Source organism: Perca fluviatilis, chromosome 14 (assembly GCF_010015445.1).
Source record: "Perca fluviatilis chromosome 14, GENO_Pfluv_1.0, whole genome shotgun sequence".
NCBI classification, from domain to species: Eukaryota; Metazoa; Chordata; class Actinopteri; order Perciformes; family Percidae; genus Perca; species Perca fluviatilis.
Window position 1 is genome coordinate 20,575,682 of NC_053125.1, and position 26,643 is coordinate 20,602,324.

At 38.3% G+C, this 26,643-nt stretch overlaps 1 protein-coding gene across 2 annotated transcripts in view; it reads right to left on the bottom strand.

Moving 5' to 3' along the window:
- Nucleotides 1-1,588: 1,588 nt before the first annotated feature.
- The window catches only part of casq1b (calsequestrin 1b), a 29,905-nt gene continuing 4,850 nt past the window's right edge, over nucleotides 1,589-26,643 (bottom strand). Inside the window, exons 2-12 of one of the 2 annotated variants that reach the window (XM_039823351.1) lie at nucleotides 9,805-9,837; nucleotides 7,887-7,980; nucleotides 6,934-7,034; nucleotides 6,199-6,310; nucleotides 6,030-6,103; nucleotides 5,631-5,761; nucleotides 3,992-4,037; nucleotides 3,803-3,857; nucleotides 3,574-3,674; nucleotides 3,228-3,302; nucleotides 1,589-2,495 (exon numbers count right to left, since the gene is read on the bottom strand). In XM_039823351.1, the coding sequence (XP_039679285.1) occupies nucleotides 2,181-2,495; nucleotides 3,228-3,302; nucleotides 3,574-3,674; nucleotides 3,803-3,857; nucleotides 3,992-4,037; nucleotides 5,631-5,761; nucleotides 6,030-6,103; nucleotides 6,199-6,310; nucleotides 6,934-7,034; nucleotides 7,887-7,980; nucleotides 9,805-9,837 (1,137 nt within the window). In that variant the 3' untranslated portion in view covers nucleotides 1,589-2,180. The remainder of the gene's footprint in view (nucleotides 2,496-3,227; nucleotides 3,303-3,573; nucleotides 3,675-3,802; nucleotides 3,858-3,991; nucleotides 4,038-5,630; nucleotides 5,762-6,029; nucleotides 6,104-6,198; nucleotides 6,311-6,933; nucleotides 7,035-7,886; nucleotides 7,981-9,804; nucleotides 9,838-26,643) is intronic. The other variant, XM_039823352.1, reaches the window with a different exon arrangement.

Consider the following 26,643-nt stretch of genomic DNA (forward strand, 5'->3'; position numbering starts at 1 on the left):
TTGATCATAGATTGTGTTTTGCACTGCAGTTTCTCTTAAAGCCTCTCTACATTTTTGTTTGGTTGGGTTTAGTAAATGCATGCATATATTTTTTTTATAGATTCTTTGTTGGGCTTTTCCGCCTTTATTAGACAGGACAGCTAGTTCAGAAAGGGGAGAGAGAGGGGGAAGACATGCAGGAAATTGTCACAGGTAAGAGTCAAACCCTGGACCTCTGCGTCGAGGCATAAACCTCCAAGTATATGTGCGCCTGCTCTACCCACTGGGCCAACCCGGCTACCATTTTGTTTCTTTAGCTGCAGAAATTCAATACAAAAAATGAATGACCCATCTCAGAGTAGCTTTATAGAATGTATGGTTTATGAAAAAAAGGAGACAGAGACAGAATTGTCCTGGTACTCCTTTTCCTCTCCCTCAATTGTCTGTTCATCTACATGTATATTGTTCAAATAGGTCCTCTTTTACTGTACTACCATATGATCATGGTATTGAAAGAACCTCAACGCCTGAGTGTGTTTCCTAGAAGGGAATCAGCTGTGATTGATCTATTTGCATAGCTTCAATCAGCTGTTTCTCAGTAACAGTGGAATACAATACCATACCCCCTTTCCCCTCCCCATATGTATCAGGCTTCGTGTTCCACTCCACGTTCGTTTGTGGTGAAAACACCACAAGGAGACACCACCAGGTGAGGCATCGTCAACCAATAAAGGAACGACACTTCAACACAGTAACCAGAAGTCTCCACCTCACCGGGTAGCATGGCATTCCGCCAACTAAACCTCAAACTTTTTATTTCTTTAAAAAAACTTACTAGTCAGAAAAAAATGTGTTAACTAGTAATGTTTACAAATGATTACAGACTAGTTATTTTAAAGGAAAAATAATGTATGATTGTTTATATATGCTTGTTCATTTGTATTACTGTTAATGTCTACTTGAACAGTAAGTTTGAAAAGAATAATATTGATAAATAGAATAAGAAAAATTATGATTATTATATTTGATACATGGGTTTCTTAAAAGGAAGAATACAGAAAATATTGCATTTTCATACAAAAGGTAATTTCAGAGTGTTTCTTATATACAGTTGTTTTGTTTAATACTGTATGAAACCCCAAACTAAAAGGGGGAGATGTCAGGTAAACCTGTTTTGATCTGTGATTGAGCATACGTCAGTGCGTACGCATACGTACGCTAATACAGGAAGTCAAATGAACAGTTTCACGTGTGTTAAGTTATGACATGTGGGAATAAAGTCGAGCTAAAGATAATCTACCATCTCTTCATAAATATATATTATATGAAGATAGCAACACTTCACAAATACTTTCAGACATCAAAACTTATTTCTCCTAGTATGCATTCTTGATGACAACAAATCACATAAATGGATATAAATAATCTCATTATTTTTGCTAAGTATGTATGTTGGTATAGTAATGCTCAAACTTCATTGCCTGCAGACCACACACACACACACACACACACACACACACACACACACACACACACACACACACACACATTATAAATTGTAGAGAATCTCATATAGCAATGAAAACAACAAACACCATTGTTTTTTAAATATTTTAAAACATTTTTAATATTAGAGCAGAAACAAATTATTTTGTATTTTTTTGTTATCAGGTACCTTAATCCTTTTCCAAGATTGTAATAATCTTAACACTGTCCAGTGAGTTTATGTGTAGTTCTCTTTAAAAATAGTACAAGAAAGTATTTGTTTCTTCTCTTCATCAAGTAGAAAACATGTCATTGAAACAGGATTACAGTTAATTGGAGAAAATGACAAAAGGGGTGAACCCTGTTCTGTGAGATGTGGTAGAAAATGTCAGGGAAATTAGCCTCTCATATGCTGCCCACATTCATTGTAAACCTCAGAAGTGCGAGATTAGCATATTTCAATACAGTAACAAAGGATGTATAACATTTTAAGCTGCAACCCTGTTCATCAACAGAGATGCAAATCCTCTCCTTGTCTGACTGACAGTAAAAGTTCCTCATAGGGCCATTATATTTGTCCCTTACCGGAAACCATACAGGAAGCAAATAGATACAAAGTGTATTTGCTGCAAGATGTTAGAAGAAAAAAAACTGCTGCTACTTTTGGATTTCACCATTTCTGGCTCAATCAATGTGAAGTGAAAGATGGTAAACTTTTATTCATCATCGTCGTCATCATCGTCATCGTCGTCGTCATCATCGTCGTCATCATCGTCGTCATCGTCGTCATCGTCATCGTCATCGTCGTCATCATCATCATCATCATCATCATCATCATCATCATCATCATCATCATCCTCGTCGTCGTCATCATCGTCATCGTCGTCGTCGTCATCATCATCATTATCGTCGTCGTCATCGTCATCATCTGGGTCGATCTTTCCTGACAGAACGTCCTCGATCCACTGCTCCAGCTCATCAGCTGTGGGCATGTCATCCTGGTCATCCATTTCCATCCACACGCTGTCGGCCTGCCGATGACACACAGTGTCACTCAAATATAATAGAATGATAAAATGTTTTCCGATGCCCAGTTTACAGCTCAAAATGACAGTAAAGTAATAAGTAACATTCAGTGTCGGCTGGACACTGAATGTTGCTGTACGTGTTGTCAGTTTATTGGTACTATTCAATCCCACGTTAACATAGCGCTAAGCTAGCTACCTAGCTAATGTTAATGTAGAATTTTGGTTGGTTGTCGTGCTTTCAATCAGACACACTCTTTGGCCAATCATGAGTTGACCGCAGGCAATTTAGGCAGGGGGGTTGTCCTCTTGACACCCTCTCACTCTTTGTTGCCATAACGCACGCATCCACATCGGGTTGCCTCGCTTCCGGTGGGCTTTCAGCTGTCTGTAACGCCGGTCGCTAATTTGTTTGTGTGGCATGTGGTAGCACAAAGTGCTGTATTCATCTCATGGGATGAGTGCTGGGATAAAGCGCATTGTTTTGCTTTACTTTTTTGAAAGTTTGACAAAGACACAGAAAATGTAAGACTTTCATACCATGGTAGTGAGAAAACACTCCAGTATCAGAATGGTGGCACTTGATTCACATAAACCTCAACATACAAATGCATTTTAAAAGATTGTTCCTCTTGACAACACATGTCTAACACTTAATTACTCACTTGTCCCGAGTAAGACTCCAAACAACAAATTTTTCATTTTAGGTGTTTGCAAGGGGTGAGAAAGGATGCTTACGTCATCAACGTCAACCACACCAATGTGAGGAGAAGAGAGATCGATGCCAAAGGTCTTCTCCCAGTATGGCACCAGCTGAAATAGAGATACAGACAGATGGTTAGGCTTGTATATCCTGATGCACTTATGAATGATATTCAAAGTAGTTTTTATATTTTTTAAGGACAAATTTGTAAAAAATTGTTTTTTAGCTATAAAAAGACTATAAATGAAACATATGTATATATATATATATATATATATTGTGTATATATATATATTGTATATACGTTGTTTTTGTTTTAAAGCAGACATAAGGAACTTAAGGTTAAATCTTATATAGAGTTTAAGTGAGGGGTATTTATACCAGGGGGAAATTGTCAGGGTCAATCCAGATGATGCTGAGGTTGGGGTTGTCAGTGTTCTCGCGTGCCACCTCCTTCAGGATTTCCAGGAATTCATAACCGTCTAAGGAAAAGTTCAAATGTCAGGCACCCTAAAGCATTATCTAGATAGTTGATCATCCAGCTATCACAATGTGGATAATATCAATGCTATATCTGTATGTATAAAGAGGCACTAAAGTAGACGTTTACCTGGGTCATCTTCCTCAGCAAAGGCAACAATGTGCTCTCCATCAATGTCATCCTCCTGTGAGCACAAAAGAAGGATAAAATGAGGATATCCTATATTCCCCAGATTGACTGATAAGAAATACAAGTTTTATTGGAGAAAAATATCAACAACGCATGACTCTTTTTAAATAGCAGTTTCAGATTTCTTACCCAGATCTCATACATGCTGTGAGGCTCAAGCTTCCTCAGAGTGGGCCTGAAACATAAAAAAATCAAAAATCAAATGTAATAATCCAATGACATAGAGAAAAAAACACTTGTTTGAAGAAATTATAGTGCTGTTTTTCTATATGACAAAAATTGACTCAAATGTTAAATGATTATCGGCATTGATTGTGTAAATCAATTGAAGAAGTGCTCCGATCCTAAAAGTAGCAATACCACAATGTAAAAATCTGTTTCAAGTAAAAGTCCTGCATTCAAACGCCTACTTAAGTATTAGCATTATGAAGAGAATCTTATATATGTGTATATATATATATTCATAGCTGGATTATAATTAGTGATGCATTAATGTGTTCATCACTTTAATGTTGTAACTGGTAAAGGTAGACATCATTTTGGTTACTTTACTACTGGGTAAAGTAACCCCGTGGGGAGGAGGGCCACAACATCATGGCCACCAACACAACTCAGCAAATACTGTCCTTGCTCGGGCTTTAACTTCTGGATATTCTGCAGCGTTGCCACAACGGACCAAATGGCTTCACTTGCATCTTTCTAGCGCACATCCTCAACGTTGTCATTCTCAGCCACTCCCTCTGTTCGCTGATTGGACTGCTAAATATTTGGCCGGAGAAAACCCAAGAATATACCGCAAACCCAGACAGAGTACTGAAGAAAAATGAAAATTGAGCGGAAGTAGGAATGCAGAGCCAGGCTAAAGCTTAACTCCCAAGTCTTCCAGTCGTGGCCAAAGCCGATTCGAAAGACCGCTGTTCGCCAGCAGAAGCAGCCATATTCATTGTTTTCAAGTAGCAGGGAATTCACGCGGAACCGTCGTAACTCTGCCATCATTATGTTAAGCCCGCCCACTGACTCTATACACAATGTGATTGGCCTGAGTTTGTTTTTTCCTGCTCGCAAGCCAACAGAGAGTTGCTAGACTGACCCTGGCTGCAAATTACATTTGCTGCCACTAGGGTGCGTCTAGATTTCTAGCCTAGGAGGTGGAGACAAGAAGAAAATGTTTGTCATCTCGCATGAGCAATAAAAGAAAATCCCCAGAGTGGCAAACGGTGAATGGGTGGTCAATGCACCGAATAATGGCATAAATAAAAAATAAAAAAAGTCTAACGTTGAAGTGGAAATCAAGATAATAGTGGCAGTGCCACATCAGTTACCAAAGAACATGCATCTCAGTGTCAGTCCAAATTACGCACAACGAGCAGTTTTAACCCACTGATGTAATGCGATTTATTTTCTAAGTGTTAGTAGGCTCAGTGAAATACAATAAGAGAATAAGTAAGAGATGCATCGTTGCATTTCAAGTGTTGCATACGGTAACTTAGCCTACTTTATCGTGAGCTAAACCGGGTAACAACGTTACCCTGGAGGGGAGGGGTATTCAGTTAGTTGCACTGTGCTCTACTCTCTACACACTGCTCCTTCAAATAAATATAGTGAAGTAAAAAGTACATTTGCCTCCAAATTGTAGAGGTAGAGAGTAGCATCCAATGGAAATACTCACGTAAAAGTACCTCAATAAACGTGTACAATTTATTTACAATCATTCCACCACTGAAATGATGCAACCAAAGTTTGATTAAAGGACACCATGGATGCTCACCTGTCATGCTGTTCAATGTATTCAACAAGCTCAGACTCGATGTAGGGCTTTCCTGGAATGGTGACAGGTTCCTCCATGAAGGGCTCATAGAAGTCAACTTCATTCATCTTCATCTTCAGCTTCTTGGCGATCTGAAACAATGTTAATAGAGAAGAGAATCAGACAGTAAATACAAAGTTAAAAGAAAAGTAAAAATTACTGAAGATGTTTGCTAGCACAGCACAGACGTTTAAACATTACTAGTAACAATATAATCCTAAAATGTACTGTACTTAATGTCTATATTGTTACACACCATGAAATTGCCAAGTCTCCTATGATTTTCAGATGAACTCAAATTCACATTTTTATGCACAAAATAGGCCAATCCATACCAATACGCATACAAACAATTTAAACCTTTGGGTCAAATGTGGCAAAGAATTTGACGAAGGGGTGGAACTCCTCAGCAGCGTCATCAAATTCAATGAAGTCTGTATGGAGAAAATAAGGAAAACATCATTAGGCTGACAACAGTTTCTTAAAGTTTCATCTGTTTGAAGCCTTTAGATCATAATCTTTAACCTACGAGGAGATTTGTCGCTCTTGAAATAGCCAACCAACTTGATGACCTCGTCCATGTTGTGGAAACCCTTCAGCTCACGCTCATTGTCAATGATCTCCACAGGGTCTTCAATCACCTGACAAGAGACTTTTATATCAGTCCTAATATCTGGGTGACATAATTCCACAAGCAGTATAAGTTAATATGCTACTGTCTGCTTTAAAGTGTGCTCAATCAACACATTCTCACTCCCAACTCGTCACATACGGACATTTTAATGTTCTGGCTACCCCTCTGGTGTCATTTTTCAATGTGCAGGGCAGGATTAGGTTTAGGCAACAAAACTACCTGGTTAGGTTTAGGAAAAGATCATGGTTTGGGTTATAATACGTAGGTTTGTTATTTAACATACATACATACATACATGAGTATGTTACAGGGTTAGGGTTGACTTTTGCTTTCACACGGAACACAAACAGCGGTCTCCTGGTTAAAGTCCTGTGTTTGTTTGACCCATTCATCTGCCCCAGCATCATCTCTATGCAGACTTTGGCATTCTGTATACTATTTAATCTCACAGTGCATGCGTCCAACCCCGGTGCATCTCAAACAGACTCGAAAGGGTGCCTTGTATGTCAGATATAAGGCCATCTGACCAAGCTGAGGCATTGTATACAGTTAGAAATTAGACTAAACCATAGTCTGAATTCAACTACCGTACTTGGCACCATCCCTCCTCATTGACCAAAAATTACGTACATCATAGAGGAACTCCACCAGGGTGTCGGCTGCCAGCTCTCCATCGTACTCGATGATCTCATTGTCGGCAAAGATGTAGATGCTCTCCACCTCATCAAAACCTGCAGAGAAAGAAGAATATATCAGTGGTAACATGAATGTACCTGATTGTTCTTTTATACAATAAGTACTGCTCGTACTGTTTACAGCTGCAGCACATGTTGTTTGAAAGAAGCTGTGACCTCTTTGGTCAACACTTGAGGGCAGGCTTGTTTCACATGTATTGTCTATCATTGCATTACTACATGTTGAATCCCATTTAATATTAACATATTTTTAAACTTATTAGAGTTTTATTTTGTTTTGTAAGTTATTTATCCATTTATTCATACATGTCCAAAAGCCACACATACTGTGTGCTACATTAAATTAACAGAAAGTCCTGTGTAATTTAAATAAATAAATTGTACCCAAATTCCTATTAAGACTATAGACTATAGAACTGAACTGGAATAAAGAAGTATATGTTCTACAGAAATCACATCTCCTTCATCCCAAGTGCCATCAATATGCTTAATAACAAATTGCACTCTAGCTGCATTCCTTGCTATTCCCTTTTACACTTGAACATACATTTGCACTCTTGTGCACTTGGTATGAATTTCCATTTCCCTGCTCTAGCTCTAGGTTTTATTGTGTCGTTGATTTTGTCTTTTTATTTATTTATTTATTTTTTATGTGAATCTTGGCTGCAAAACTAATTTCCCAAAGTGGGACAATAAAGATAACCTTGAATTTGCTGAGTAGCACTTGTTCAGCCCTATTCTTTGGGAACACCAGGAGAGACCACGAGAAATGTGGTGATGGAAAGAGATGATTTAGACTGAGCCAAAGATTTTTTTTTTCTGTTGGTATCGTTGACAATTAGGCGTGTTTTCATCAGCAAGGTCTCTGTCAATGCTTGGCAAGCTTACCAAGCTTCTTGGCAACAGCAGAGTCCTTCTTTTCATCCACCAGGCCAAATCCAATGTCCTCATCATCAAAATCACCCAGAACTTGGGCTGCAAGCTGGGCAGAGAGACATAGAGAGAGAGGGGTGGGGTAGTGAAGAAGAAAGAGAACGTTGTATTTAATATCACATGAGTGCTGCTTCTGTATCTGACTGATCTTAGCAATCCACTGGGCTACCCATGATAGACATTTCCTAATCTCAGAACTCCATTGAAAACATACTTTCAGTTTCATTCACACATGTTATCCCTTGGCATTTCATCTTAATTTCAAGGCCTTAAAAGCAAAAGCTTTGGATTGCTGCCTTGCACTTTCTAAATCGGAGTGAAACCAAAGCCAACAATTGACAGCCCTCGTAGCCGGCGTGATAGGAGTACAGACAGCGGGGTTTCCAGAAGAACAAGAGGGGCAGAACTTGAGCCAACTATGTTGAGGGGAAGAGACGCTGCAACAGGTGTGGGGGAAAGGAGAGGAGCCAGAGTCAAGCTGCTGCATACATGCACATACATACTGTAAATATACAGACTTAAGCAATACATGAACTGTATTTCTTATAGTTGTATACAACACACTACCATTTTAAATTTTTAATGCTAATTTGCTCTTCAATTTATTGCTTTAGCACTTGTAGAGTATGAAAAAGATGATTGCCCCTTGGAATGTAAGGTTATACTTTAAATGAAGTGAGTGAAAAGCATTATGTAGCAAAGCAGCATTGTGAATAGGGTTGCACAGTGACATCCATAAGTGGCCAAATGCCCCAAAGCACCAGCAACCGATAGCTTTTGCAGTATGTATAGTTTGGTAGAGTGTGTGTTATGCTGCTCTTCACAGGCAATCTTTAATGCCATCCATTCTTTTCTCAGTCCAGAGACATTAGCTCATGTTTGGACCCAGGGCCAATTTTTCTCTAATCTGGTTAGGAGCATTGGCATATTTGCATTGAAACACTAAAGCAAGATAATCGCAATGGAAAAGGTGATATCAAATGTTCCATTCAGGGTGAGGCTTCTTTTACTTTAAAGGGTAAATTCACCCAAATCAGAAAAAAATATTCTGTCTAGTTGTCCTGATAGATAGTTTTAGCTGGTGAAGTCTTGAAGGAATAGTTCAGTATTCTGGGAAATACACATCAATGTAAAAAGTCATCTGTCTTTTCAGTATAAAGCTACAGCCAGCAGCCAGTTAGCTTAGCTCATCTAACTCATAGCAAGACATTAAAGAAGTGTATTTCCCAAAAAGTTGAACTATACCTTTAAGATACCCGTTTCCTTGAATTATGTCCCACCAATACAATGGAGGTGAATGTGGTTTCATGTTGTGCTTCTTAAAACTTCAAGAAAATAATCCCACATACCTCTCTCTTGCTGAGGGGGTACTATCGACAGTGGAAAACTAAAAGACAAAAGTACTGGTACCAAAAAAAAGAGAGTTGAGCAGAGCTGTACCATACAGTATAGACAGTATGACATCTTGGCAAATAAAACTAACTGCATTGTTAGACATCCCTAGTAAATTAGAAAATATGATTTTTGTAATTTGGGTGAAGTGACCCTTTACAACCATTGATGGCTGCATGGATGAATGGGTGGGAGGATGGATGGATGGATGTTAAAGTTTGATTAATAGATTAGATGGGAGCCTTTTTGAAACAATCTTCCATTTCTCTTTCACAGGTAAATCAGCTAGCTATGACTCAAATTGGCACAGCCCAAGCTGCTGCTGCTGATGCTACTGCTGGACTTTGAAAGCAGTTGAGTCTCTCTGTGATATCTGCAGTCAATGAGTGGAAGAGAACAATCGGCAGATCCTGCAGCGGCAGAAGAATCTGTGTTTCGCAGCCCAGCTTTACAGACACGAAAAGGGCAGACCTTGACATACCTGAAAGATAAGTGCTGCTTGACTTGTGATCAACTGCAAGAAGAGGTAACGCTTTTAGGGCAAGGCACAATAGTCACAGCCTCCAGGTTTACAACAAATGGGAGTGGCCTTCACAGGAGACAAAATAGGTCCAAACTTAAACACTGAGATTGTACTTGGTTTATAAAGCCCTGTTTACACACAACAATGGGCAACACTTTACTATAAGTGCCCTTATTTAACATTCATAAGGAGTATGAATACATGTAATTATAGTGTACGCAGCTATAAGAACATTTTAGTTGTGTGTTTATTAATATACAGTATGTGTCAGCAAATATAGCTTATCCATTGAAAACATGTTATTGTCATTAATTATGCAGCAGCCTTCATTTATACGTACTGTGTATACATGTATAAACTTATATCACTGATATCTGCTTTACACTACATTATAATGAGTTATTAACCATTTATTTCCGGTTTATATACTACTTGTAAATGCTAAATAGGGGGACTTAAAGGAAAGTGTTACTATCCTTACCTGAGGACCTCATGTTATTTGCAATGCAGCTGGTTTGCTTAATCTTAATCACCTCGCATCCCAACAAATGTGTTGTTCAATTACAGTATATTGATATAAAAAGGTATCCTTGTTTCTCCCTTCCATTCCTATCCTCTTCTCCTCTTTTTCTTTTAACAGAGATAATACTAACATCCTGAGGACATTTATATGTTCTGTTTTATTTCCATCATAATGCAAAAATAGAGATTAATAGTAATAGAAAAATAGTAGATTTAAATAAAACAGTATCGGAGGTCCTGAGGTAATGCTAACTGATTGTGAATAGGAGCTTAACACAATAAATCAGACGATTATTAAATAGTTTTGAGTGTAGCATGCACTAGTGATTGAGTAATTAGATTATTCTTAATTGTTTCAATCGCTGCCTGGAAGCAAAAGAGTGTCAAGTTAGAGAAATAACCATTTTGAAAACATGTTTATTTGAATCTGCAATTAGTGGATGGAGCAACGTTAAAGTGTTCATATTATGCTTTTTAGCTTTTTCCCTTTCCTTTATTGTGTTATATATCTTTTTTATGCACATTACAGGTTTACAAAGTGAAAAAGCCCAAAGTCCACCCCAAAGGAACTTACCATCTCCAACAGAAAACACTGTTCACAAACTGCTCCAAACAGCTCTATTATAGTCCAGCCTTTACTTCCGTGACAAACGTGCGTCACTTTGTAACACGTTATAATGCTTGCCTAGCTGCTAGCGTGGCACTCCCTCATACTCTGCTTCTTAATGGCTAGTTGTCCTTACCTAAGTACTGCACGTGCAACTCCCAACAAAGATGAAACAGAAGTGAGATGCCTCACTCTGTAGCTAAAACAGAGAGCTCAACACACAGGGTGAAAATATGATTTGTTTTGAAAATGAAACCATGTAAACCTATTCTGGTACAACCTCTTAATACAATTATGAACCTGAAAATGAGCATAATCTGAGCACTTTAATAAAATCTGCCGTTGCTTATATTGACCTCAGGCACAAATTACACTTTATACAAAACTTCTGCTTGTGGTGCATAGAATAGGAACTAAATCAGGATCTAGTTTTGCATTTTTTTTGCATGATCTTCTGTAGTAGATTGCATTAACCATTAATTAATTCAAGTTAAACTTTCTCACAAAAACATTAAAAAACATTAAAAAACAAAAAAAACGCTACTACTGCAGGAGTGGGTTCAAAGAATTGACAACAACAAAAACAACGCCAAAGATACTATAACAACATCCACTTTGAATCCAGATTGAATTGTCAAGTGTAGGACTTTGTTTGTCCAAAACTATATCCCCCTCCCTGTTACCACAGGGCATGACCATATTAGTAACACTGGGGTATTTATAAGAGAGGTGAAGTTGTGGGTGCTTGCAGTGGGGTGGAGGCGAAGCAGGGAGTGCCACAGCTTTATAAGGGTGTGTAAGAAAGGATGTTGAGGAGCAGAAAAGAAGATCTGTTACATATAGAAATGGGTGTGGAAAGGGAAGGAGGGGAAGGCAGACTTGGCTGCTGATGAATGGAAGAAGACATTTGACATGCACGTTAACACTTCACAGCCATCATCTGCTTCTAGTTCTGTCCTCCTGCTGACATCCCTCATTTCTGCTTTCTGGTGTTCTTCTCACTCTGTAGTACCTCTTTTCTTTCCCACTCTCTGTGACCATCTGGATATTTTGTCCTGGCTTACAGCAGTTTCCTAAGACACCCCTTCACCCTTATTCATCTGTTCCCCTTGCTATCATCCCGACCCCATCTAAAAAGTCTGGGTGCGTGGAGCCAAGTGAGAGGTCAGCAGTGTAATCGCTTGGCTTCATCTCCCAATGCCCAGTCAGTTTCAGCTTGTCAGGTGACACAAGATGAGTGCAGAGAGCCATGATGAGTTGTCAAAACCATGCTCTGGGTCCCGGATATGGCACCATACAATGAGCTATAGGCAAGGGTAGCGGGTTCGCAGTGCATTAGAGGGGTCACATTTGTTGTATTGTTGGGGGGAAAATTGATACAGCATAGTATCGCGATATTTTCCGTGGCAATACTGTATCGATCTTTTATTATATACAGTATGTGTTGGTCAGTTTGTCTGCTTGACAATCCCATTTTGTAGCAATAAAATTGAAGTGAGACATAAAAAAATGCATCTTTTTAGATAAAACAGATGTTGACAAAGTTTCCTTTTGGGGACATCATTTGAAATTGAGAAAAATTTGAAGTTGGAAAAAAGGTAATAAATTGCAATATATCGCAGAATATTGCAATATGTTTGAAATCGCAATAATATCGTATCGTGATGATATTGTATCGTGAGGCTTTGGTGATTCCCACCCCTAATTTGTTGTAATATAGCCACCCACATCCTTCCTAAAACCTACTCAATGCAGGTTAGCCTATATTTTGGTTACTTTGGTAAAGTGACAGGTGTTGCTACTGAGTAGATACATTTGACCTGACAAAAAGTACTGAAAACGTTTCTACCTAAAACAAGGTAAGTTACACATTTCACCTGTTATAACAAAAAAAGTAAGGCAGAATTGGTGCTGGTAGAATTTGTCATGTCCATGTAAACTATGCCAGAAGAGATACTGGAAATAAGCCTGATCTTTTTTTTATTTATCCATCCACTCAGCACTGTCCTTCTGTGTCATTCACCCTCCCAGGGCCAGTACTGGGGCTTTGAAAAGGGCTGAATAAACCATCAATGTAAAAGAACTTGCTGTGCTGTTCCTTTCTCTATCATTGGTCTAAATCTCTTTTTGTTTGGTCATACATTCCCATGTAGGCCTTGTGTGTTTCTTAAGTGAACAACTGAGCAGTTACTGAGTCACACATGTGTATGTGTGTCACCTTATGATGTAAGTCCCTCTGTGAGAACCCCAGGGACACTAGCACACACTCAGACGGTAATAGCACCAGCTGCAGAGAAACAGCTAGCTTTACAGTTGGCCTTGTTGTCATTTTTATTTGCAACCAAAAATCGAATTATTCAGAGCTGTGAAGGAGAGTGCAGGTACTTGTGAGCATACTGTACTGTGTACAGAGTGCATATGTGTTAACATGGTTTTACTTGTGCCATAAATGCATGTAATCCGGTGACTATGCATATTGCAATTTTAGATTGCAAGAATAATGCTAAATCATGAACACTTTACATTACTGTTTTTCAGTGTACAACGTCTAGATGTTTTTAAAAGCGCAGTTAACTCGATGTTTAATCAAATTATATGACAGACCCCAAAATGGTTGCATCTTCCAGCAAGAAGATGCTGTTCACTGTCTGCATTTTACCGTTAACAAGGTCCAATTGCAATGATGATATAATGTAATTGATTTCCCTTTTTTAAATCAGATATCAATAATCAAAATAATAGTAGGATAAGTTTCAGATTTTTCTGAAAACTTGAAACTGAATCTTATTTTATTGCCAATCATTGTCCAAAAAGGATCCATAAATTAGGAAAAAAATGGTATACTTATGAATGTGAACTACCAGGCAGCTATTGCTTTCCATTGATTTCTATATGGTACAAAATCAACATAGACTTTTCTTGAGATGTAATGAAAATTTGTCTGTTTTATGGTTGTAAAATATATTGTTGCATGTAATGTTGTTTGTTTATGTAATGGTGTGTCTGCAGATGTATTTGAAAAATCTACATTGTTATGTTGATAATGCAACATTAACGTATTGTTTAGCACAAAAACACAAAACAAAATGCAAAAACATTATTGCTTTAACATCAAAGCCCACAGACAAACTAGTAGGTAATACGGCCAACAAAAAAACAGGAAATAAATCATCTTTCTCAAACTGTCTCTAACATTTTGTACCCCCAAAAATTGCTGAATCGGTAAAATGAAGAAACATTAAAAGGTTATCAAAGCAACAACATTTCCCATATTCCTGTATGAGCAGGTGGCCTGGTATCTGTGCAAACTAGGAATTTTAGCCAGCTTTTCCCCCCAGCCAGGGAGTAAATTAATAATGACTGCTGTAACACATCAGGACGTTCTACACCAGGCTGTTACATAACACTGCGCCAGGGTGGTCATGAAAGATTCAGATACAGAAGTGTACGAACCACATGCTGTGACTTGCCGCCAGCTAGCGTAACTGCACTATTTTAAAAAGGCTGATCCAGGATTATGCACAGAAATAAGATGCTGTGTTTTAAAATGTTTTACAGATTATAGATATGTAATAAATCTCTATAAATCTCCTCTGTTTTTTGGTTTTTTTTACTTAGAGTTTATTATTTTTTACTTTTTCAGCGCTTTTAGAGAAGTCACAGGCACACAAGCTGATTCACTCCAACAAACTGTGAGGACAGAAGTGTCTGGGACCATCTGTGAATGACTCACTTTGACAGCAATAAACCATATTACAAACATGTTGCATAACAATCCCAGCTAATAAACTCCTGCATTTGTCAAGCTTGTTTTTGTGAGTCACACAAAGCCAGCAGTTTTTAAATGCAACACACTTTCTAAAGGACAAGAAGATGTGTTCTTTTTAGGTAATTTAAATTTGATGGGGGGCGTTCATTGATATATATTTCAGTGATATTATGTAGGCTATTAATCAATTTCTTTTTCTTTTTTTTACATTTTTAGAAATGTCGTGTGCAACTAATAACAAATAATGACTGCTACATTGCATTTCAGTGTCCCAGTAAATAACATCAGTCAGCAAACACATACAGTCACATAGCCCAATAGGCCTTTTTCACAAACAAAAAATACTGTCAAATAATGAAGTTAATGGTGGCTGAATTCCATTTAGCTGCTACAGTTTCAGGGTCCTGGTAGCGTGCATGCTGGCTCACTGTCACACTGTCATGACTTACTGCGACATTTGAACTTGTGCTTTTTCAAGTCAAAATGTCTGCTTTAAAAAAGGGGTATGGAATGGAGCAATTGTTAAAGGTCCCATATCATGCTAATTTTCAGGTTCATACTTGAATTTTGGTTACAAAAAAACAATATTTTTCTCATACTGTCTGTCTGAATATATCTGCATTCACCCTCTTAAACGTTTCATTTTAGCACTGTTTTAGCACTGTTTTAGCACCTGTCTCTTAAATTAAACCTGTGCTTAATGTTAACATGATACATGTGCTGTAAAAACAGTCTGTTGCAGCTCTATGAAATTATAAAAGGGAAAATAAAGTACCAAGAAGCAGATACGGCATGTTCACTTACAAATGGTGATGTAAACCACTTATGCGCTGTGCTCTCCGTGCTATCTTTATTCAGGGACCATCTCCTTGTGGAATAAAGACGCAAGTCATGGTTTCAACGTCCAAAACATTCACATAACATTTTTTCATGATACCCCATTATTCCCTGCATTTCCTTGACATTGTTCTCCCATGAATAAATGATATGAAGACATTCCCTACAGATAATGGAGGAGGGGGGGCAGAAAAGAACATTCAATGGAAAAAGCATAAAAATAATATGTATGTTATGTTGAGGGCGAAAGCGAGAACAGCAGCGTCATTTATAAGTAATTACAGCAAGAAAGTATGTATACTGTAATACACATGTCATGCGGTGCAAAAACACAGTATGTACACAGTATAGTGTTCTTGGACAAAACTGATTGGGTTTTAATATGGAGGCAGTCAGTCAACATTGGGGTGGGAGCAGTGGGGGTGAGTGGGGAAGATGCAGGGGTAAATTTAGCAGGACAGAAACAGCACGCAGGCTCTCTGCCATGAACTATTTTGGCCTGTTGTTGGGAGCTGCTGACAGGTCCCTCAGTGAGCTGCGAAGCTCCCACCTCAGCTAAATTTGATTTGAATTACATTTTGCAATTACCACTGTATCATCATTTATTTTCCTATTTAATGTATTCTCCTCATTTTATTTCTGTCTTTACACATTTGTTCCAGCCATGCACCAATATTTTATCTGTGCACTTACTTAGTTAAAGGGGAGCTCCATGATTGTACATATGGTGTTCAGTTAACTTGTCACAAGGAGTACTATAGTTGTATAATGTTGTCTGTGGCTCGGAAAGGACTTAAAAGTTTTAAAAAAGTAGGTATGGCGTCAGGTTTATGACATATCTCGTGAGTGAGATAAAACATGTTTCACACGGTGTATGACGATGTAATAAAAGTGGGCATTTAGGAGGCAGATGGGGTCTAATGAAAAATAGTAACATGGTACATTGTGGGAAATGTAGGCTCACGTGCTTTTGTTGCTTGTAGCTTGACATCTCATTTATATCTATGGATATCTCAGCTTCGGCTGCTTCCATTTTGAATTTTTGTTTCTTTTTTGGTTCCCCAACTTTATGGAAGTGCAATAACAAATTGGAATATCCCTTTAACACTATATTTTACTTTCACTTTCATTTCCCTTTTGCTCTCATGATGAAATTAGTTTTTGAGATTTTGGTTCTGTTGGATTGGTTTCAATCAATGTATTTTTCAATATTCCATACTTATGGCTATAACGTCTTATATTGCTGCATCTCTTCTTGCAAAGGCCCCGTTTTCCTGAAGTAATTATAAAAATGTTGTTTAGGCTCGTTTAATTCATGTTTATGAGTTGTTTAATGAGTTCATGGATCTGAAAAAGAGGTACATCTTATGCAATGAAAGCAGAAACAATTCAATTTAGCTATAGTAAAGTAGATCGTCGTTGACGCAAGAAATACATTTAACTCAGATTTTATGACTCACTTTCAGGTGTGTGGCTTATATCAAGTTACATTTTGGCAGCAGTATGACAGCATTAGGTCACAGTTTCAACTTCCATAACCAGAAATCCAGCCAAAGATCACATCAGTGAACTGTTCATGTTGACCACACTGCAAAACTCTGCTCCATGCCAACTTTGATAGGATTTTAAACATCTTTCGCACTCTTTGAACACTACACAAAGGTGTATATACTGAAGAGCAGAATTTCATTTGGGTTAGCTGATATGAGCCACTCCTCTCTATTACAGCCACACTTCAGCTCCAGGCACAATGCAGTCGACAGCTGTTTGATGGAGCACGAGTGATGATGAAGCCATTAAGTGTTTTTCATCAAACTACATTGCAGATGTGCAGATGTACTCTGTAGGGGCTGCTTATGCAAATTTACAACACTATTCATATGCAGGGGGGGTTGCTTTCACTATGAGATGTTCTAAAATACATTTTACAAAATCATACAAAATATCTCAATTCATTTACCTAAGAGAGGATGAAGAGATGACTTCCTGCCTGGTAGAGTTCTGGTACAATAAATCAACATGAGAAATGCAGTTCATCAAATTCAATCTGTACAAAACACAAAAATACAAGATCAAGGTCTCAAATTCTACTGTGTATCCTCAGGTCATACTTATCACAAAGATGCACAGTCATGCCTGAGATTAATGAGATATTTAGGGGAAAGAAATGGGCAAAAGATGTAAAAAATAATATGTGAGATAGCTTAGCATTATCAAATAAAGCATTTAACACTGATCCATATTGTGACACAGTGCATCAGGCAGCAATACAGTTTTAACAACAGCTGAGACCCTCGAAATCAATGGGCAAAATCTTGTATTATGAATCCTCAAACAATAGGTGGCTTTTGAGATGGAACAAACCAAGGACACGTTATCTAAACATAACCCGTCATATTTAATTACATTAAACAACATTAACATTACATTACATCTGACAAAGTAGATCTTAATTTAGTGCCTCTTTCACACGATTAATTGAGGGGGTCGAGATGCATCCAGAGGAAGGTAAGAGGAGAGATCCATGAAGATGTGATGCTCTCACTCAACTTGACAGCAGTGTCACTTAAGGGAGGGGAATGTTAATGACAGCTGTGCTACTTGAATGAGGATGAGAATTCTGGACTACGCAGAGTAAAGGGAGCTATATGATATTGGAAAGACTCACAGTTTATCCTGGAGGAACTAAAGTGGTTTAAAGCTAAAGTACCTCATCATGAGTTCATGATGTAAAAGGACCACGGGGACTTGGCCTTTTGGCCCAGCCTGGTCCAAGATAAATCGGGGTAATGAGATCTGATGCGACTTATGCATTCTGAACGTGGCGTGTCAATGTCGTCGCTTAAAATCAGACTCAATGCCAGTTATCTGGCTGCCTGTCAAGTTCACAGGTCGTTTCAGGGGATGGACATGCCCCGGAGGACATAGGAGTAAATACTGACCCTGATTTACACTTTGTGTCCACTGAGGATTGCAAAACTGGCTTATCTTGTTCTCTTTTTACAGTAGCAGCAGCAAGACTGGGAGGAGCCTGACAGAGTTTTCAATAGCCTGGTTGCTGACAACATCAGCCAACTGACGACATATTAAGGTTACAATACAGAGAATAGATGGCTGAGTCTTTTAAAAACAAGAATTTTGTAAAAGGGGTCTTGAATGCACACATGAAGGCTGTAAACGTGATATAGTGGTTTAGCAAACAATCAATGTCAAGTCCTTTACCATCTGTTTAGAATAAGCAAAAGGGGGATTTGGTCAAAGATACACACAGAGCAAATGATGCCATTATAAACTGAGATATTCAGACATTGTAGGGTAGTATTTCATAGATAATTATTTTAGATTTTGAAATATTTAGTAATCAACTGTTGGGAGCCAAATAAGTAGAATATTCACCTTTGTGCAGATACAGTGAAATGTTACCACTTGGAAACAGGATTATGTTGAAAAATCAAACATTTATGTATATGTCCAGTGCAGCAGAAGAGCCACAGATCACACTGAAGGGGACTTGTTAGGATGCACAACTTAAACAATTATAAACCTTGAGTCTTTTTTAAATCTTTATCTTATTTTGAAAATCTTTATCATCTCTCTACATTTGATTAAATTCAAGTTCAAAGGTTTTATTTATACCAGAGGAGCATCAAACAGTGGCCATAGCATTGACAAATTGAGGTGATTCACTGGGCACATACAAAATGATCCCCCTTCTTTCTCTCTCTCTATCAACACCATCCAGTACTATTAAAAATGTAAGCATGAAATGGAGTGTGCCGGTGAAAGGAGGAGGGCTCCAACAGTCAGTTTGGATCACGGTTACCACAGCGACAGTCTGACCTTTTCCCAGATCCCTCAGTAGATAGAAGGAGATTAGAAAAGACAAAGCAGTGTTCTCCTTCAAACCACCAAGATTCCCTGCACATTATACAACTGCGTTTTAAATTGCCTTGTGTGCACCTGCCACCTTTCTCAGTTATTAACATAATGGTATGCGACCTGAGGGGTTAAAATGGGAGAAGAAACAGCCTCGAGCATTCGTTTCCTTTCACCTTTCTCTCACAGGAAGACTTTGTACCATCAATTGTCTTCTGGCAATATAATGATCAATGGAATAAGATGTATTTTACTGTTCCAGTCACAGCACTGTTCTGTAAAGGTCTGCTAAATATAGAAATTCAAATCATGAAATATTTTGTTTCGTACAGCTGTGAATATTTTCTATGAAATTCCATAATTTCAGAATTTGAGAGACATTTTAAAGAGTCTACAGCCACACTAGCAGCTTTGTAAGGCTGTACATACTGTAAGAACAGCAGCGCTTTGAGCTAAATGCTAGTGTCAGCAGACTAACATGCTCACAATGACAATGGATTTACATTTGTTAATTAGCAATACACACAAAGTACAGCTGTGGCTGGTGGGAAGATCATCAGATTGGTCATAAACCCAAGTCATTTTGACCCAATGATAATGAGAAATAGTAATGTGGTCCATTGTGGGAAATGTAGGCTCCCGTGCTTTCATTGCTTGTAGCTTGATATCTCAGCCTCTGCTGCTTCCATTTTGAGTTTTTGTTTCTTTAACACTATATTTTACTTTCACTTTCATTTCTCTTTTGCTCTCATGATGCAATCTTTTTAGAATTTGGTTCTGTTGTGCTTGGTTTCACCCAATGCCTTTTTTTATATTCTATACTTATGGCTATAACCTAACCTCTTTTATTGCTGCATCTCCTCCTGTAAAGGCCCAATTTCCCTGAAGTAATTATAAAATTATTTTAAAGTAATTTAAAGAGTCTACAGCCACACTAGCAGCTTTGTAAGGCTGTACATACTGTAAGAACAGCAGCGCTTTGAGCTAAATGCTAGTGTCAGCAGACTAACATGCTCACAATGACAATGGATTTACATTTGTTAATTAGCAATACACACAAAGTACAGCTGAGGTTGGTGGGAAGATCATCAGATTGGTCATAAACCCAAGTCATTTTGACCCAATGATAATGAGAAATAGTAATGTGGTCCATTGTGGGAAATGTAGGCTCCCGTGCTTTCATTGCTTGTAGCTTGATATCTCAGCCTCTGCTGCTTCCATTTTGAGTTTTTGTTTCTTTAACACTATATTTTACTTTCACTTTCATTTCTCTTTTGCTCTCATGATGCAATTTTTTTAGAATTTGGTTCTGTTGTGCTTGGTTTCACCCAATGCCTTTTTTATATTCTATACTTATGGCTATAACCTAACCTCTTTTATTGCTGCATCTCCTCCTGTAAAGGCCCAATTTCCCTGAAGTAATTATAAAAAATGTTGTTTAGGCTTGTTTAATTTATGTTTATGAGTTGTTTAATGAGTTCATGGACCTGAAAAAGAGGTACATCTTATGCAATGAAAGCAGAAACAATTTGATTTAACTACTTGAAGTAGATCATTGTTCACTTTGCCAATGCAGCAAGAAATACATTCAACTCAGATTTTATGACTCACTTTCAGGTGTGTATCTTATATCAAGTTACATTTTGGCAGCAGTATGACAGCATTAGGTCACAGTTTCAACTTCCATAACCAGAAATCCAGCCAAACATCACATCAGTGAACTGCAAAGTGTATGTTTATGTTGACCACACTGCAAAACTCTGCTCCATGACAACTTTGATAGGATTTTAAACATATTTAGCCCTCTGTGGACACTACGCAAAGGTGTATATACTGAAGAGCAGAATTTAATTTGGGTTAGCTGATAAACCATAAAGTCATTTTGACCTGACGATGTCTCTAAATCAGAAGTTCTCAATTTGTTTTTAGCCAGAGATCCCAGATAGAGAATATATATGCATGTAATAAAACATATTCACAAATTAAGAATAAGAGTTATAAATTGTTAGATTAAAAAAGTTATATATCAAATATTGAAAAGAGAATTAAATTGAAAAAAAGATTACTACTGTTTTATTTTGTAAAAAAAAAACATAAATAATTTTTTATATTATGATAATTTAAATCAAAGAAGAAGAAGAATCTGAAAACCTGATAAAAACGTTTATTTACCAAAGTGATTACAGTTCATGAGGGTGACATGTGTACCAGAGTTCATGGCAAATCCATGAAATAGCTGTTGAGATATTTCACAAAAAGAAAACTAAAATGTCAACCTCATGGTGGCACTACAGGAAAAGTCAGGGGATCACCAAAGTTAGTAAGCTTCACCATTAGGGAAGCATAAATAACTGTGCAAAATTTCATGGCAATACACCCAACCGTCTAAGTTGTCTGATGGCGTTACATAAAGATGACAGCATGTTAGAAGTAATTACAGGCTGGATGATTATATCGTTGCCATGTAATGTCATCATTTAACAGTTATGTGGTGCTATATATTTGATTTAATGTTCTCTTCTTTTTCTTATCTGTCTCGAACTGTATAATCGACTTGCTTACGTCATAATAATAAATAAATAAGGTAATGGTATACACAGACAGTTAAATAAATGGACCAACAGATCCCGTTGCTCTGGACGTAGACCAGTGAAGGATATTAGAAACACTTTTCTGGTGATAGCTGAGCATTACTGCGCAGCCTCCAACTGAGCTTGAAGACGTACGTATATGTGACGTGAGCAACCTGTCTGAAAGTTGGAAGTCTTCTGGTAGCTGTGCCAAGAGAAATCTCAATCATTCCCAATCTTACAGAGACGGAGAGTGTAGGTATATGTAAGGAGATAACATAGGCACAGGCTAATTATTGCTAACTAAAATGCTGGTTAAGATTAGTAATTAAACTTAAACAGCTAATGTAAGTCGAAATTGCCTGCGAGCTTCTCCTGTACTATACGGTAATTCCTCTACTATGCGACAGTAAGTTGCGTTGTTATGACACAATCATTAGCCTATTTTTACAAGAACGTCTGCTACGGAGCCATAACATGAGATACCATGAGATACAAGGTAATGGAGCCTTCTATACATTGTCGTGTTTCAAATAAAGTCTTTACACGCTTCAGATATAAAGTTATTCGCTGTCAAAGTGACGTCAAAATGAATGGCAGTCAATGGAATGCTAACGGCAGGTGATGGCTTGTTAGCATCAAAATGGTGCCATAGGAGGTACGGGTTGTGGAGAGAGACTTCCCCCCTTGGGTACACAGGGTGCCTTAGCAACAATGTGTGTGTATATACTGTTGGTAGAGAGGGTGGCAAGTAAAAGATCACTGCAATCTGAGCTGTGTGCAGTGCAGTGATGGATAAGTATGGGCAATACCAGTATGCTATATGCCAAAGGTCAGAGTTCAAACAGAGAAAAAGAAAGAGAGAATGAAGATGCAGACAGCAGACAAGTCAGAAAGATGTTGATCAGTACCAGCTTGTCTCTAAAATGGGGATCAACATATTTCATATTTCTTATACTACTTTTAATGTGTTTAACCAGTGCAGTGTGTCAGTTAATTTTGCACTGCCTGTTGGACTTTAATCATATCTTTGGATGACTTCATAATATTTTGTCTGAGTCATAGTAGTGAGAGATATTTTTGTCAAGAGAGCTGCAGGGGAGGTGTGCTCATAACTCATCAGGACTGTCAAATCTTTTTATATGCCTTGTGAATTTGCTCCCAGTTCATTAAACAGATTGTTGTTGTCAGGTTGAATGTTAAACACCTCTAACATTACTCTCAAAGACGTAAATAGAACTGAAATATTGCATAGTGAGAGCTACTGTATGTCAAACCCTGTTGCTGAGCCAAACATGAAAACTGAAAAAAAAAATATTAACTTTACTTAAACAGCTATTTTGTACATATTTGTCTCTGTTTTTGTTTATTCTTATTAAGGTTTAATATGTTTGTTTGTGTATGTATGCACCAATCACCAAGGCAAATTCCACATAAGGTAACTACTGTGGCAATAAACTCCTAAAGCAGCTGCATATTGTAGTAGCTACTGACAAGAACTTCAATAACTTTGTCAAATTTTTCAACTTCTTGTCTGCAAGTTCACATACTGGCTTACTGTCCAAAATTAGAACTTTATAGGCCTACATGCAAAACAAAAATAATTAATTTTTATTTTTTTAACAAATATACATTTGCTATGGAGGGAGCAATGATCTACGTGAATTAAAAGGTTTGATGAGTGGTAAAAGACATGCAGTATGGTTTAGTCCATTTATCGACTAGCAGGGGTGCAAGTAACAAATTAGCCTACATTTACCCTAGTTAGGTACTCTAAAGCCGGCTGTTGTGTAGGCCTACATTTTTTTTGTTTTTTTTAAAGAAAAGTCACATGAAAAAGTCAAAATAAACCGTGTAAAAGTTTGAAATTTTTTTTGTCATCTAACACTAACAAACACACAAATCAAACGCACCCACAAGGGTACGTCACCGACAGGTGCACGCTAAACCTGGCTAATTGCTAACATGCTCACGGTGACTGCCGCTTTCACTGAGAAACTTCTTACATTCAGTGAGGACTTAATGCTGCTTTAGAAAACTTTGAGGTACACTGTGGGACCAGAGGGACTGAGTTGAACCTGGAGCAGATTGCGATGCACAAGACTTGCGTTCACACAGGTGAGCTTACCCACTGCGCAAAGACACGTCCAGACGACGTGTTGTCTACGTCGTTTTTGCACGTCCAATTTTTTTCGACGTCTACCTAACATCCATTATTGACGTCGAAAGGACCGCTGTATAAGGGCTAATTGCAGTCCAACTGTGGTCATTGTGGAAGTCTTTTCTACGTCAAATTCAAACTAATTTCAGACATCTTTTTTAATGCTTCTTAGCTCTGTGCATAACTGTAGTACCATTTCAGAAGGTGGCATACGGTTTCAGTTTATTTTCCTACAGCTTAAAAGCTTGCTTCCATGAAACCGTATATATCTATGCCATGAAACATGCTGAATCGCCCCAAACAGACGCCAATTGCTTGGTGTGTTGCCTCGGCCAATCAGATTGGCGTTTAATGCTTGCTTGGGTCATGATAAGCGTGCTGCCTCAGCCAGAGTGGTGTTATTTATATGTTAATTATTTAAATTGCATTTCCAAATAAATAAATAAATACATTTATTAATTAATTATTTAAAATAAAATAAACCAGTAGAGGGAAAACAGGAATATGTAAAATAACAAAATATAATGTACTCAATAAATAAATAATGTATAACAAATAATGTTTAATCACAAATCATCATATTCATATTCATTAATCATGTTGTTGACAACAATGTTGATATTTGTCATAAATAAACAATATTACATTAATAAATGTCAATTTCCCACACATGTTTAAGATGTCCACATGACGTCCAAAGAAGTTACCTAGTCTGACGTTCAAATGTTGAACTGCATATTGACGTCCAAATGGGGTCATTGTTAGACGTTCAAATAGCAGACCTAGTTTGCACGTCGTGTAGACGTCAAGAATTGGTCTGGACCGACGGACGCAATTTAGACATGATCTGCACGTCCATCAGACGTCTAATGTTTAGTGGGTAAGTACAGTACACGCGCATTAGTGTATACTGTGCGTGTGCGCGCTCTGGTTTGCAGAGACTGTGCAGACTCTTATTTGCTGTAGGCTAATAGCATATGTGTGGTTGTGGCTGCAGCCGCTGTGGAGTTTATATGTTGTTTACCTCTCTGTTGTCTGCTTTGGTGATGTTTTTTATTCTGCTGTTGACTCAATAAGACGTCAAGGCTATTTATTAATGTGGCTTAATAATAATTGTTGCACCCGCTGTGGTGTCCAGACTTTTTTCTCAGCCTCCAACCACCATACTTATGTGCAGTATTTAATATTCATGTATGTTTAGTTCTCTCAACAGAGAAAAAAGCCCACCTGTTTTCACCTCCTTCCAGCTTTAAAGGGGTGATAGAATGCAAAACCGAGTTTACCTTGTCATAGTTGAATAACGACAGTTCGGTGTGTGAAATGGGCATACAGAGAACCTCAAAGTCCCATTGACATCCCTTTTCTATGCAAACCTCACATTTTGAAACTGCCGCTGAAAACGGGCGAATCCCAACGAAGCTAATAGTTGACGTCAACTCTGTGGCTGTACCTTAATTGGCTCTGGTCTGTACCTTTTGTCACTCCCCAAAATGTACATACAGACCACTGGTCTGAGACCGGCTGGTCTTCTGAAAGTAGGTCACGCAGATTTCACACACTAGTTTAGCTGCAAGCTTTGCACTTCCAGGGGAATTACGGAGAAGAAAGTTTGGAAGTTTTTCAAGGATATTGAAAATGAACCACGGCTGTAAATGCAGTGTTCCAGGCTGTACGGGGAATGCTGACATTTTTCACATTTCATCGCAGGCTGCCTGTCGTGGTGCTCCAGGTAAGCGGTAGTTAGTGGTTCAGTTACCGGGTAACTGCCAGTGTGGCAGGCATGTTCCCTGAAATTAATAAATTAAGTTATGTTTTAATTTATATTGCAATGTAAATAATACACTTAACCAGTAGCAGAGTTGCAATCGGGAGAGTCGGGACTTTTCCCGGTGGGCCGGTAGTGTTTCGAGGCCGCGAGGGCCGGTCTGATAATAGTTATATGGGCAATGTGCTGCTGGAGCTGCTGCTGCTGGCGTGCTGCTCTTTGTCTGTGTGCTTGTGGGTTTCACTCTACGCTAAATGTCCCCGCACTGAGACACTGAACTAGCTACAGCGAGAGTTGTGATTCTTTGTCTGGACAACATAAACAGTCAGTAAACATACACGGCACTTTCCTAAATCCAAATGGTGTTATATGTACACATTTTGAGCTATCCACGTGTATGTCTACGCGGGACGCGAACCCAGCTCTCCTGGGTTAACGTTACAACAACACTAGTTGTAATGAAAGTGTCGAAACTTTGCATTGGTGTGTGTGCGCGACACACTGGAGGATGACTAAACTGTAACTAAACTGTGTCTCTGGTGCTTTGTACAGTAGCATTAGTTGATGACTTTAAATGCGTCGGAGCAGAAATTAAGTTTGAACCAGCTGGGGATATTTTCTCGAACCCCGGCTGCTCCAGCATTCCTGCTCCGGCGGCGCTGCCGCTGTCTCTCCTACCTACACCGGCCC